The sequence below is a fragment of the Malurus melanocephalus genome, unplaced genomic scaffold (assembly GCF_030028575.1).
Source record: "Malurus melanocephalus ecotype Western Australia unplaced genomic scaffold, MMel_1.1 scaffold_391, whole genome shotgun sequence".
Taxonomy (NCBI): domain Eukaryota; kingdom Metazoa; phylum Chordata; class Aves; order Passeriformes; family Maluridae; genus Malurus; species Malurus melanocephalus.
The window spans coordinates 563,671-576,390 of record NW_026623623.1 but is presented as its reverse complement, the minus strand read 5'-3'; the positions used below and the strand labels follow the sequence as shown (position 1 = coordinate 576,390).

Here is a 12,720-nt window from a genome sequence, read left to right as displayed (position 1 = left end):
AGAGAGGGGCAGAGTGAGCCGGGACTCGGCTCAGTCCCTCGGAACGCGCAGGAGCTGATTCGGGCGGGCTCTGCGCACTGACCTGGCACTGCAGGCACTTTGTAAAGTGCATTAAAAAACCGCATTTCCCTCGGGACTCAGTGCAGGCAAAGCTGCAAAGGCACAGCCCCTTTCTACACCAGCTCCACTCCAACCGTGCTGATCCCATCCTGAGCAGCTCTGCCAGACAGAGACACTGGGGTTCAGAGCACAGAGGACATTGGGAAGAGGTTTTGCTCCGTTTTAAATGTCTCCCCTTTATTTCTGGCAGCCCTTGGWGCCTGCAGARCTGCTGCAGTGCTGCAGGAGCCCTGGCAYTGCAGCAGCCACGGCACAGCTTGGCAGAGGTGTGCCCCAGAGCTGGCGCTGCAGGGAACCACTGGTGCCCAACTGAGAGAAGGGTTAAAGTCACCAAAGAAGGGACTTTATGGGCATTTGATAACAAAATACCCAGTGGAACACCTCGTACACGTGTTATCCAGGTGTTTGCACTGGTCCAGGGAGAAYCTGGGGCTGGGATTGATTTCACCAGGGAAAAGGAGCCACCAGCTCAACCCATTGCCAGTTCCCAAGTCGGCTCCAGCGAGGTGTGACAATGAGCTGCCATCAACTCCCACCGTTTGGGTTCTGAGGAGAGGCCAGAGGTTATTGATAACTCTTTATATCCTGTCTGTCTGCTGCTTAAAAAGAAATGTTAACTAATCAATTCCTAAACCACTAACATTGGACCAATCCACGAGATCTCATAGCAAAAATCCTCCCTCTGGGAGCTGTCCCAGGGAAGGTCTGCTCTCTTCCCTTCCTGCTGCAGCCAGTTCCATCAGCAGCCCTGCATGGGAATCTCTCCCCACATCCCACATCCCACATCCTGCAGCAGCCCCAAGGCACAGGTGCTGCCTTTTGGCTGCTTTTAGAATGATGAGGCAAACACAGTTAAGGGGATAAAAGGGTTTTACCTCGGTATTTTAATAGGATCCTAAGTGCACAGGTCATCAAGGTAGAAAACGCCAAAAATGCACAGGGGCAGAACAGAGCACAGCAAGCAAACCCCAGAGCTGATGGTGCCATCCTCGTGCTACCTGAACTAACCCACAYCAAAACCCAGAGGAGCTCATGGAAAGAACCAAATCCTGACCCATCCTGCAGGGCTGCCAGGGGCAGCAGGCTTTTTTCTGCTCCTCTCTGCCATTCCCACTCCCACTCCAGGAGAAGAGCCGTTCTCTGCCTCCAAAGCACTCATCCTGAGACTCTCCACATCTCCCAGAGCTGTATTTTGACTGTGCACAAACCACTGATTAACTGTAATTAAGCCTGAACTGATGATGAAGGATCTTGTCATCATTATGCTGTTGGGATTTTGTCAGAATGTGCCCAGAATTTATGCAAGAAAACAGCAATCAGCTGCAGAAAAGCAGACAGATTTTTTTTTTTTTTAATTTTTATTTTTATCATTTATCACGTTGGGAACCTCCACTGCCATCACAGATCTGGTTTCCAAGGCTTTTCCATGTGACACAGAGTGTTTCAGTCTCTGTCTATCATCCAGAGACTGGCAGATGCTGCAGCTCTGAGTAAAGAGAGGGGAGGGAATTCACTCAGATCCCTTCTTCCACAGAACCACGGGCTGGAGGTTATTTCCACTGAGAGATTTAAAGAGCCACTGGGTCTCTGCCACCCCTTGTGGCTCCAGGTCAAAGGCTCTGAGCAATCTGTACCCAATTCCTGAACACCCTCATGGAAAGATGGATTTCCAGACTTCACTTTTTCACATTTCCCCAACAAGTACAGGACAGAAGGACATGTAAAATGCAAGCAGCACTTTCCTRGGCAGGTTCCACAGGGCAGGCACCCAACCCCTGCAGTGCCACAGCCTTCAATCCAAGGGCTTTGGGAACCAAATTTCCATGAGACAACCCTGGGATTAGTGACACCCTGGGATATATTGACATCCCAGTGACACCCTGGGATCTGTTGTTACCCAGTGACACTCTGGGATCTGCTGCCATCCCAGTGACACCCTGGGATCTGGGATCAGTGACATTCTGGGATCTGTTGTTACCCAATGACATCCTGGGATCTGCTGTTATCCCAGTGACACCCTGGGATCAGTGACACCCTGGGATCTGCTGCCATCCCACCCAGCTGGGCTGCAGATAGACACACGGCTGCTCAGAAAGCAAATCACACAGYGTAACCCTCCAGATGCTTCTGGATGCAGCTCTGGAGCTCTCGTCCCTCAAAAACCATCAGTCTCATCACACCAAGACGTTTCAGGGGACAAAAATGCTCTTTTCCAAGAGGATGGCCCTTCCTGTGCCAGTGCCAGAGCTGGTGTGGAGCTTCTGGCCAAGCCAAACAAAACCCATGGACCTGGCTGTTGTACCACTGCCTCCAGGGATGAATTTGTTTTCAAAATTAACTTTAAATTAACAAATTTAACTTTAAATTCTGTTCTTTAAAACACAGAATTAAAGTCGGGGGATACTTTAAGCCAAAATGGAAATGCAATTTTCTGAAATGCAGAATAAAAACAGCCTCACGTGGAATCTGCAGTGACCCTGTCAGGGGTGTATGAGGGGTCCCAGCATCTCACCTGGGTGCCAGAGGGGTGGGAGAGGGAAAGAGGAGAGTGTGGGGCTCTCTGGGAGGAGAAYCAGCAATGTGGGACACGTGTGAAATGTTCCTGTTCCCAGGGGGACAGCTGCAGGTTCCAGGGGTGGCTGAGGGTCAGGATGGGTGTGGGCACTGCTGGACACAGAGAGGGCCTGGGAATGAAGGTCTCTGTCACTGTCTGTACCAGGTCAGGCTGGCAGGGACAAAGAAACACAAATTCCAGCCTAGACCTCACAAACACAGCACCAAATCCACACTGCATTCAGCAAAGCATCCTCACAAGAGCTCCAAGACACAAAAGCAGCACTCCAGATCTGTTTGTAGGGCTTGTGGCTGCTTCCCAGATTTGGAATACCCTGGAATCCGCCAGCAAATTTTGGCCAGCTCTCTAAAATATCAACTTCTGCCAGTGCAAGGCAAGGCCAGGGGAGAGGGGCTGTGCAGCCCCCCACATGGGGACAGCAGGGTGAAAGGAATGAGACAGAGGTGTCTTTACAAACAAACTGTTGGGTCTGCTGGTAGGTAAAGCCAGACACTGACAGGGGAAAGGAGCAATGATGGAACCATAAATTCCATGGGAATTCCACCCATTGACACAGACTGGTACTGACCCAAGGCTGTGCTGAATCCCTGGACTGAGAGAAAAAGAACAGAGACACCGAGAATAAAAAGGGGGGGGGGATGCACATGAGAAGGGGGTCTGTGTTAGGGGATTGGGGCAGTCTGTGCCTCCCCAGTACCTCAGCAATGGGGAAAGAGAGAGGGAACTGCAGCCTGAAAATTGGGATAAAAAGGAGTCTGGGCCCTCCAGCAATGAGAGAGACCCCATGGAAATGTCCCATGGCCTCTCCCTTTATTCGAATGAAATTACAGGACTGCTCTGTCTCCTTTTGGACATAAACCACTGGTGTTTGTGGATTAATTTTCCTGACATAGACACCAGCACAGCCCTCATACAACACCAAGTCCTGCAGACCCCAAAACTGGCAATTCCTGTGTTTGCTGGAAACCACCAAAAGCAGGAATTTGGGAACAGCTCTGTCTGAGGGTCCCTTCTGCTTTGGGTGGCAGGAGGAGAACAAAGCCCCAACGCTGATGCCCTGCAAATAGATGTCACCAGCCCGGTGCTGCCATTGCCACGTTGTCATAGCTACGGCACCCTCGTTAGGCTAAYGAGCTGTCAGGGGCTGCCATGGCTCTCCAGGCAGCACAGGCATCCCTCAGGCCTGTTCAGCTGCTCCCCACACAGGGACCAGCCCGACCTGAAGGCTGGAGACCTTTCCTGCTGGGTTTTGAGCTGAGTTCAAACTCCAGGTTTTGCTACACCCCGTGTTTCCCAGGGACGTTGTGACTCCAAAGTCACTCTAAAGTGGAGCAAGAGGAAAGGAGCATTTCCAGAGGAAAGGGAGCAGCTTGCTGCCAATTTCCAGGGATCTCAGCCCAAAGAGACAGAGATGTTTTCAGGAGACACCTCGTGCTGCCCACAGCCACCAGCCCAGGCAGCAGGACAGGCAGCTGGGATCCAAGGAGAGCAGCACAATGCTGCTCACACCTGCCCAGCTCTCTGCCCATCCCTGCAGTGGGGAATAAACCCAGCTCCAGCATCATTCCCACTGCCCCAGGCTGGGTGGGTGCTGTGGGGACCCCTGTGTGTCTGCTCTTGGTGGCTGTTGGCATCTCAGTGTGACAAGAGCCTTCTGTGCCACKGCCCTGGCTGCCTGCAAAGCCCTGGGACCAGCCTGGGCAACTCAGGCTGCCCCAAATTTCTCTCACCTGATGTCAGAGGTGCAGGAGATGCTCCCCAGGGTGCTGGGGAAGCGGCAGGAGCCAGAGCCAAATGTGCCACCCAGGCTGGGAGGATGCAGCCCCTCATCCCCCAGCAGCACCCCGAGGTTTGGACAGATCCCAGACCCCAAGGTATCAGCACCCAGTTCCTCCCAGTGCCCAGACAGACTCACCCATAGCAGCCAGCTGGGCAGAGGGACCCCAGTGAGGCCACAAAGCTCCCAGAAAGATGGGATGTGAATCCCAGCAGACTCCTCTGGATAGCATCACTCAAGAGGAGATCAGAGCCAACACRATTCCTTCTCCTGTTCTTTGGAGCTTTCTTTTTTTGCAGTAGCTGGCCTAAATTCCCCATTACACACACCGGGCCCACTTGTGGTGAAAAGCAGCTCTTACATAAGTGRGAAGCAGCTCCCTGTGTCAGCAGTGGCCAAGTCTGTGCCGTGTCCTCACCCTGCAGACCCACAGCCTGCTCCACGGGCTGGCAATTCCAGAATACATTTTCCAAACYGAAATAACAGCATTTGAAACACTCGCTCGCTTCCTGAACTGCAGTCAATGCGATCGCTGCTCTCAAAATGTCTGACTGCTCCCATTGGGTGCTCAATGGGTTGGAGCATCTGYGTGTGGCGAGAGGTGGGTTTGTGTCACCCTGATTATTTATCACACCCGCCCCCAGCTGTCCTCCATCCCCAGCCAGGCACTGTGAGCTCTCCGCGCGTCTCCCCCGGCGCCGCGGTACTCACTCTGAGTGACGCCTGTCAATGCTGCTGAACAACTCCCACAGCTCCTCCGAGCTCAGGATGCCATCAGAGAAATAGTTCTTGAACTCCTCGAACGACAGCTTCCCRTCATCTGCGTTGGGATGGAAGGGAAGGGTAATTATAGACGTGTGGGAAGCAGCGCCGCGGCCCCGCGAGCCTCCCCGGCTGCGTGGGATGGCTGGGCGTGTTGGGCACGGAAACTGCAGCAGGTATCTGCCTGAAAGTGGGATCACCAGCCTGGCAAAACCACAGGAGTGCTGCTGGAGCTCCAGGTGGGAATTCTGGCCCCTTCTAAAAGCCCTCATTGCAGGGTTCTCAGAAATAACAGCCATTAGGTGACTGTCAGAGAGAGGAGTCCGTCACAAACTGCACAGCGAGGGCAGCGTTGGGTTCTCATGGAATGAAAATGCTCTCTGTTGACTCAAGAGCTGTTTGCTTCCTCTCTGTGGAGGACTTCAGCTCCTGGGCTGCACTGTGGGCTGCCATAAAAGCATCTCCTCGAGCCTCCAAGCTGCCACGAAGGAGGAGAGCCCAAGAAAGGGTGGGAAGGCTCAGAAAAACCACTTGTGATTTGGGCCTCTTGGCTGAGTTTAAAAAACAGGGTGCTGGGTTAAAAACTGGGTAGCAGAATCTAACTCCCAAATGCCTGGGTCTCTGAGGCACCCAGAAACAGGATCACCCAACCAGGGGCACGTGGAAAACCCTGGGCTGAGCACAGAGACAGAACCAACCCTGTGAGAGACAGAGGAGAAGCCTGACAGCCCCTGGGCCAGGAGAAGGGATTGGCTGCATGGTGCACGGATGGAGAATTTGGGGAGCCCACTCCCCAGCCCCTGGCCAGGCCCAAGCAGAAAAGCATTTCCTTCCCTCCCTCCCTCTCTGTTTCAGCCAAAGCTCCCGGTGGGAAGGAGCCCCAGTGCTTCAGCCAGAGCCGGGCAGGGAGGGGGAGGCAGCAGCACGAACAAAGCACTCACCGTTCTTGTCGGCTCGCCGGAAAATCTGCAAGACAAAACACACCAGGGCTCARYGGGRCAGCAGGGAGAGAAGGGCAGCTGAACAGCGAGCACCCAGCACCACGGGAAATCTCCTCCAGGAGCTCAGGGAGCCGTGGAGAAGCCCCAGCTGCTGGRACTGCGCTGGCTGCTCCGGGAAATTCCCCTTTGCCAAAGATTAAACCCATTTCTGGCCYCTAATGCACAAATGCACAGAGCCCTTGGCCGAGCGAGCCCGGCACTGACAGCGAGMGCCTTTCCGAGAACAGAGGAGAAGCAGAAAGGCCTTTTCTACATCCTTCTGATAGCAACTGTTTAATTTTTCAGTCCATTTAAACGAAAGAACGTTAAGTACAAACCCACTTTGTGCATCAGCAGCTCTCAGCCACCTGCACCGAGGCGCAGCTCCTGCCCCGAGCTCTGCAACCACCCCAAAGCACGGCACTTCCTGCAACACCTCAACGTGCACGTGCGCAGGAATTAATTATTAATGCATTAATTAATCTGTAACTAATTCTGCCACAGAGCACGGCTGGAGAGCTGCTCCAGTTCAGGGTATCAAGGCGGGTTCCTAACCACGAGGCTTCTCCCCAGGAGAAGGCTGGGGCTACTGATCCCTGCCGGGATCTGTTCCACCAGTAATCATTAGAGCTGACTCCTGTGGGGAACAGCATCGCTTCCGAAGCCTGGGAATGTTTTCCCAGACCAACAACACGAGGTTTTGGCTCCCACATCCTAACGAAACCAACGACAGAAAGTTGTGCGTGTRGCAACTCTCCTTTGTATCATCCTGAAGAAATCTGGATGATGAAGAAATTTCTTCATCTGGATGATGAAGAAATCCGCAGGTCTGAAGAAGGACTAGGAGAGGAAAATGGCAGGGAAAGGAGACAGAACTTTTCTATTCTCGCCCTCATGTCGCCCCCGGAGCAGCCCCGCTCGCTGCCCCCTCCGCCCCTGGCTCCTCCCACACCGCCCACCCTGGCTCTGCTGCGTGTTCCGAGGGCACGGATCCAGCTGCTGAAATCTCCCTGAAAAACTGCTCTGAGGTAAAGAAAGAGCTGCCCAAGAAATGCTCCTGAGGTGCTGGCTTTCAGCTGGCAGAGGCTTTTCTGATGCTGGAGCTCCCTGGTCCTTCCCCACAACCCAAAGCAGGGACAGTTCCTCGGAGGATGCTCTTCGGAGCAAAGGGAGCTCCTCCTGCCCCAGGCTGCTGCAGGGAATGGAGTGCCCGAGCAGCTCCAGGTAACCATCCCTCTGGGATTCCAGCCGGCCAGGCTGTTCCCCTGGCAGGAGCACAGGGCTGGCACTCCCTGAGCACCACACAGGGCCTGGTGGAGGCACTTTGGAGCTGTGATGGGAACCTGCGCCTCCCAAACAGTGGCAATTTCTCTCGATTTTAAAGCAAAATTTTCTCCAGGCTAATGGGCTCCTTGTGGGGTCTCACGGCTGCAGGGGCAGTGCCAGTGTGTCCCACATGTCCTGCCAACCTGCCATAGGCCTTGACCGAGGGAAAAGCTTCATCCTGCAGAGCTCTGTGTCATCAGAGGGACACACAGCTCATGCAATGACACCTCTGTGGCTCCAGATGTCACCAAGGCCACCGAGCTCATCCCAGAGACAGTCAAGTGTCACCTGGATGCAGATTYGAGTGAGGGCACATGCTGGCCATTCAGCAGGGCTCAGAGGCAGAGCACGATTTCAGGGATATCCAGGGCTGAGAAGGTCTCTGATCTGGGCTGAGCCCATCCGGGGTTCAGCAGGACCCTCAGCAAACAGAGTGGGTGCCTCTCCCCCACCCAGAGCCCACTGCTCCAGCAGGGTGTCACACASGACAGCTGCCCCGAGCTCAGAGTGACCGTGGCACAAGCACGGAGCTGCGGGAGCCCCCAGGGCAGGGCCGTGCCTGCTCCAGAGCCCCCGGGGATGGCAGAGCTCTGCAYTGMCTCGGGCCAGCCYRTCCCTGTCTGATCCCAGCTCCCAGCTCCAGCCACCACAGACAGCACAGAGCCACCTCCACAGACAGCACAGAGCCACCTCCACGGACAGCACAGAGCCACCTCCACGGACAGCACAGAGCCACCTCCGTGCCCCACAGAGCCACATCCGTGCCCCACAGAGCCACCTCCGTGCCCCACAGACAGCACAGAGCCACCTCCACAGACAGCACAGAGCCACCTCCGTGCCCCACAGGGCCAGTCCTGTCCCCTCCTTGGGCACACAGACCTGCTCAGCAATGGACGCAAGCGCTGCTCCCGATGCAGACAGCAGCCCTGGGACAGAGCCAGGGAAAAGTGATGCAAAGCCAGGTTGGGAATGGGGTTAGGTCTGCGTGGACTGCTGGAGGGCCCTATGGGCAATCCCTCCCTTGCCTCAGGGAGGACTGGCAGCCTCAGAAGTGCAGGGACACTGCCTGGAGCCCGAGATGTTTCCCTCAGCCCTGGGCTCGGTCCGAGCAGCTGCAGCCTCACTCAGAGCCCGCAGCAGCAGCCACTCTGGGACTGAGGGAACAGGCAATGAACCCGCATTTATCTGGGGGATGAACCCCGGGAAGGAGGAAGATTATAGGATTCCTCCCTGCCTGCAGGGCTGGAAGCAACGGCGGCTGCTGGACCCGCCGCCAGGGGAGGGGACACAGACAGCTGCCCTGGGGACAACGCGCTTGCTCATCGACCCACGGCAGCCTAAGGCACCTTCCCGAACGGCGTCCTTCCCGAAACTCCCGTATCCCGGGAGGGCAGCGAGCAAGCCCTGGGCATCAGCCTGGGGGACAAATCTCCCGAGGYGTGAGATGCTGCACTGGGCGATGGCAGCACTGCAGTTTGCAGTCTCAGGCAAAGCATCCTCCTCTTCCTCCTCCTCCTCACTTCTCCCAAAGGCAGGAGATGTGCAGGCAGGTCCCAGGGGCAGCAGCAGCCCCCGGGATCTGTGGTGGGCAGTGCTGCCGGGAAGGCAGGCGGGGCTCCTGCCCTGYGGCCGTGGGCTGCTCACCCCGACAAGCCTCAAGGGCAGCTGGACAGCGGCCAACTGCCCAGACCCAAAAGAGCCGAGATTAAACTCACCCTGCCGAGCTCTGGAGCAAAGGCGGGAGCAAAGGAGCCAGAGGGAAGCGGAAGAGAGGCCGTCAGAACCCGGAAAGCAGCTGCTAGCGTTGTTAACATTTCCCATTTTAATTGCCTTAATGACACCCTGAGGGATAGATGTGCGGCTCAACGAGTGCCCTGAGGAGCTGAGCTGGAACACAGCTGTCACCAGCCAACCCCCTCCAGCCCATCTTCCCTCAGCCAAGTAATTAGTGCGGCTAATGATGATGGCTGGAGAGCCTCTCAGCCCGACCGCCCCCAGGCAGGAGAGAGACCCTGACCCCCAGCTGGAACAKGCGGGCAGCACCACGGCCGAGGGACCGCGCTCCCCAGCGCTCCCTGAGGATGCCAGGAGGACTAGAACTGGACCAGACCACCATTCACCTWCCCAAAGCGCTGCCCGAGCTCTGCTGTTCCCCCTCCTAGGGATGAACTGGGATACGGGGGGGAGCCGGGATCCCAACAAGACGGAGATGGCAGCTGGGACGTGACAGCTGGCACCGACCTGGGCTGTGCAGGTGCCAGGGCACCACCAGCCCTCCTCCTTAACCCTCGCTGGCTTCCTCCTCCTCAGCCCTGCGGCAGGGCAGGGGCAGCACCTCCTCCCGCACATTTCGGCCCGCAGGGTGACAGATCGCAGTGCCGCCRGACCCATGGGAGTGCAGGGGCGCTCTCACCAGGGAGATTCGGGCGCTGTCCAGCCGGCCCAGATCACGGCAAACGGCCCGGAGCAGGAGGGCTGGRCACCTCGGATGTGCCCCCGAGGCGRGCTCTGCCCCGRGCTGCAGCCGCCTCCYCCGGAGCCCCGGCCCCAGGGCGCACAGCTCCCCTCAGGACACACTGATCACGGAGGGGACGCGGTGTGACAGCAGGAACCGTGCCAGCATGTCTGAACACAAAGACAGCCACCACCTGCATCTTCCACTCCCCCGTGCCACCCACAGCCGCCAGGATGCCCTGGCGACCTCCAGCCTGCACGGAGCACACGCCTCCACAATCCCGGCGGSTCAGGAGCGGGCAGGGACGGGGGCTGCACCCGGGGGCTGCTCTGGTAGATCCCATGGCTGTGAACAGCTCCAGGGAACCTTCCACAGCGTTCGTTCCTGCCAGACACAGCTCCCGCTCCAGGAGTCATGACAGCCAGCTCTGGATGAGGCGTGGGCTGTTTCCAGCCACCCAGAGGCCCAGCATTCAGCAAAAGGACACGACAGCATTATTGAAGCCATCACGACCATGCACAGCTCCCGGCTGGCACGGCCGCAGAGCCACTGGCGCATCCCTCGGGCCGGCTCCTGCGGGACCAGGCGGGAAGGAGCCTCACCCCGATGCCCACACGGGCCGCGGCTCCCGAGGGGCTGCGCAGGGCGCGGGGGTCCCGCCCGCGGTACTCACGTCGTGGAAGATGGGCAGCGGCTGGCGGTGGGGCTTGGGGCCGCGCTCTGCTGACAGCAGGCACACGGCCAGCAGCTCGGCACACGACATCATGGTCCCGCCGGGTGCGGGTGCTGCGGGGCCGTGGGGAGCGGTGCGATGCCGGAGCGTGTCACGCCTCAGGGCGCGGTGCGGTGCCCGAGGATGCGGTGCGGAGCCGTGGGACGCGGCGTGGAGCGGTGCGGTGCCGCAGGGCACGGTGCGGTGCTGGAGGGTGGGCTCGGTGCGGTACCGCGGGTGCAGTGCGGTGCCGGAGGGAAAGGTGCGGTGCGGTGCCTCAGGGCACGGCTCGGTGCGGTACCGTACGGATGGGCTCGGCTCGGCAAGGATGGTTCGCTCGGCTTGGTCCTGTAGGGATGGGCTCGGCTCGGTTCGGTACCGTAGGGATGGGTTCGGCTCGGCTCGGTTCGGCAGGGATGGTTCGGCTCGGTTTGGTCGTGTAGGGAAGGGTTCGGCTCGGCTCAGCTCGGCTCTGTTTTGTTCTGTTCGGTTCTGTTCGGTTCGGTTCGGCTCAGCTCGGCTTCGTCCGCAGGTCGCGCCCCGCCGATCCGGACTCAGCCGAGCGCCTCCGCCGCCCCAGCCAACTTTGGCTTTGCGGAGGGCCCGCCCCCTCCGTGATCCCATTGGCTGCGGGCCGTGATTGGCACCAAGAACAACCAATGTGATTTGCGCCAGGGAGAGGGGCGGGGCCGCGCTGGGTCCCSGTGCCCGCTGGCGGTGGCGGTTCCCAGTCGGACCCGGTACAGCCCGGTGTGTTGCCACTCATGGGTGGTATGACTGTCCCAGAGTGTCCCAGCTGATCCCAGAGTGGCCACGGGTGGTCTCAGTGTGGTCACTGTTGGCTCCACAGTAGCGCTGGGTGTCTCAGTTGCCCCTAGGGTGGTTCTAGTTTGGTGATGGATGGTCCCAGTGTGGTCATTTTTGACCCCACCACAGCCCTGGGTGCCCTTAATGAGGCCCCAAGTGGTCCCAGTTTGACCGTGGGGGATCCCAGCGTGGTTGCTGTCGGCCCCACTATAGACCTGATCACACCAGTGCAGCCCCAGCTGGTCCCAGTTGAGCCAGTGTGGTCCCAGTGTGGTTGCTCTTGGCCCCGGGGTAGCCCTGGGTGCCCCAGCTGTTCCTGGGCTGCCCCAGTTTGACCATGGGTGGTCATAGTGTGGTCACAGCTGCCTCTAGGATAGCCCTGGTTGTCCCTCCGTGGCCCCCGTTGGTCCCAGTTTGACCACAGGTGATCCCAGAGCAGCCGCTGTTGAMTTTGGGATAGCCCATGTTGCCCCCCTTGGTCCCAGTTTGACCCCATTTGGTCCCAATGTGGATGCTGTCAGCCCTGGGAAAGTCCTGGGTTCCTCARCTGGCCCTGGTTAGGCCCCAGTTTTACCACAGGTGGTCCCACTGTGGTTTTGGTGGCTCTGGAGTGGTCCCYTGATACCCAGGGTGGCTCCAAGTGAGTTCTGGTGATGCCAGCTCCTCCATGCTCCAGGCTGCTTCCCTCCAGAGCAATATCCTGGGACCTCCAGAGATGTGAACCCTCATCCTGCCCCAGCAGGTTGGGGAGGAGGAGGAGGAGGAGCTACCCCCATCCCACTCAGAGGCTTGTGCCCGCCTTTCAGGATTTCACTGACAGAGAAAGGGGCATGAACCGATTTTCCTCAGATTTTGCAAAATCCCAGGCAGGCTTTGCCTCCCTCAGCATCACCTCTGCTTTCACATGGAGCTCTCCAGAACACCCTGAATGCTGAGCTCAGCTCTGCTTCACCCAAAACCCAGCTCGTTCCCCATCCCAACGCGAGCGAGCTGCGGCACGTGGAGCTCACTCATCTCCTGCTCCCTCGGGGATCACGCGCTCCGAGCTGAGCCCACGGCATCGCAGCTATTTTTACCATCTCCCAGCTGTTCCAGGTGTGTGCACGGCAAAGGAGGTGGAAGAAGCACACCTGGGCCCTGGCAGGGGCATCCCAGGGCTCCGGGTTCACGTGTGCTCACCGAGCTCGGCACGGGGCTGTCCCTGTC

General features: G+C 58.1%; 1 protein-coding gene across 1 annotated transcript in view; it reads right to left on the bottom strand.

The window, feature by feature from the left end:
* The window catches only part of NECAB3 (N-terminal EF-hand calcium binding protein 3), a 27,700-nt gene extending 16,675 nt beyond the window's left edge, over positions 1-11,025 (bottom strand). The window contains exons 1-3 of the mRNA XM_057379165.1: positions 10,669-11,025; positions 6,176-6,200; positions 5,184-5,292 (exon numbers count right to left, since the gene is read on the bottom strand). Of these exons, the coding sequence (XP_057235148.1) occupies positions 5,184-5,292; positions 6,176-6,200; positions 10,669-10,761 (227 nt within the window). The 5' untranslated portion in view covers positions 10,762-11,025. The remainder of the gene's footprint in view (positions 1-5,183; positions 5,293-6,175; positions 6,201-10,668) is intronic.
* Between the last annotated feature and the right edge of the window lie 1,695 nt (positions 11,026-12,720).